Below are 2,010 nucleotides of genomic sequence, written 5' to 3' on the forward strand. Positions count from 1 at the left end.
TCAATTCCACCTTCCTCTAAGGCTCCTCCTGTTGGGGTCCCGTGAACCCTTGAATTTGAACAGCTGACATATGGCCCGGCGGATCACCTTGGTCTTCAAGCTGTATATAATGGGGTTCAGTACAGGTGGCAAGAGCAGGTACATATTGGCCAGAACACTGCAGATCACCCTGGGAGTGGAGGTGAACAGACGGTGGGCTAAAGACAGGCTGATCATGGGCACGTAGAAGACCGTCACCGCGCAGATGTGGCAGACACACGTGCTGAGCGCTTTCTTTTGCTTCTTAGGGGCCACGATGCTCAGAACCGTGCGGAGGATCAGGATATAGGAGAAGAGAATGAACAGTAAATCAGTGCCATTCAGGTAGAACTGCAGAAACATTCCCCAAAAGTTTTTGACCCAGGGGTTGGTATAGGTAAATTTGACTAGGTCTGGGTAGTAGCAAAATGGATGGGAGAGCTCTTTGCCGCCCTGGAAAGACACAGTGCTCACAGCCAAAACGCAGGGAAACATGAAAACGACTTGTCGTATGAGAATGGTGAGTCCAGTCACCAGGCTCATCATGTCTGTGAGGACAATGGCATAATTCAGTGGGTTACAGATGGCCATGTAGCGGTCAAAGGCCATGGCTACCAGCACGGAGGACTCCAGGAAGGAGAAGCCATGCATGAAGAACATTTGAATTCGACACGCTTTTATGCTGATCTCCCTGGCATGGAACCAGAGAACCCCGAGCACTGTAGGAAGAGTCGTGACGGTCAGACAGAGATCCACGGCCGAGAGCATGGAGAGGAAATAGTACATGGGCTTGTGAAGACTGCGCTCAGTGATAACCACGAGCATGATCATGCTGTTTCCCACCAGGGCAATGGTGTAGAGGCAAAAGACAGGAATGGAGATCCAGGTGTGAACCAGTTCCAGCCCAGGGTAGGCAGTGAGGAGGAAGCCGGAGGAGGAGGGGGAGGAGGAGGTGGTGTTATTGAAAATCAACATGGTGAGTACCCGGCACCTCCTGAGAAGAAACAGAATAATGATAATATCTGTCACTAGATCATTCTTTTTTTAGTTATTATTATGAAAATACCTACGGAGGGGTTACAATGACATGGGCAAGGTCATGAGTACATTTCTTATCAAGCATTGTAGCCTCCTCCTTTGTTTTCCCTTCCTATCCCTTCCCCCCTCCTCCTTATCCCCCCCAAAAGTTAACACGTCTTATAACCCAGATGACTGTATCTCCTTATTTAAAATTCCCGATAGAAATGTGCTTATCATTGTAGGTCTACAGAGTCTTGGAGTGATCTTGTGGGAACCTGCCCTTATTTTCTTACCTCTACTCTTTCCAGATTATAACCATCCGTTATACTTTCCATCTTATATGGTTCTCTATAGCTCATGTGCTAAAATTTTGAATCCCAATCCAGCAGTGTTCAGAAATGAGTCTTTGGAAAGTGAAGAGATCCTAAGGACTCTGACCTCATCAATGGATCCATGGCATAATAAGCTGTTGTAAATTTTAGGAGGTGGGAGCTAATTGGAGGAAAATAACTTTGAAGGGTATTTTTGTTCCCACCCCTTCTAGTATCTTTCTGGGTTTATTTTTTCCCAAATTTCCATGAGATGAGCAACTTTGTACTGCCTCAAACTTGTGCCATTCTGTACCTCACTACAGGCCAAAGCAACTAATCCAATAACTAGGGACTGGAAACGTAAGCCAAAACTATCCTTTCCTCTGCTTAAGTTGTTTTCCTTGGGTATTTTTGTCACAGTGACAGAAAGCTCACACACAAGCTATCCATCTCCCATAAGCTCATTACCACCTTATTTTCCAGAATAACATTGACCTGAATAAGAAATGCTTTTATACTTGAGTCATACGTGTATCCAAACACCAATAAAGCAAAAACAGTTGCAACTACAACCTAATGGATATATGTATTAAGTTCTTCCTAAAATAATGAAGAACATAGGTGTAATTCTGCGCACTTGTGGTACTCTTGTTGAAATCTG

The 2,010-nt window shown here is 45.0% G+C and overlaps 1 protein-coding gene across 1 annotated transcript; it reads right to left on the minus strand.

Moving 5' to 3' along the window:
• Window positions 1-993, minus strand: LOC105984029 (olfactory receptor 51T1). Its single transcript, XM_013014071.1, has one exon. The coding sequence runs from the start codon at window positions 991-993 to the stop codon at window positions 1-3; it is 993 nt and encodes a 330-aa protein (XP_012869525.1).
• Between the last annotated feature and the right edge of the window lie 1,017 nt (window positions 994-2,010).

The sequence above is a fragment of the Dipodomys ordii genome, unplaced genomic scaffold (genome assembly GCF_000151885.1).
Source record: "Dipodomys ordii isolate 6190 unplaced genomic scaffold, Dord_2.0 Scaffold22, whole genome shotgun sequence".
Lineage (NCBI taxonomy): Eukaryota > Metazoa > Chordata > Mammalia > Rodentia > Heteromyidae > Dipodomys > Dipodomys ordii.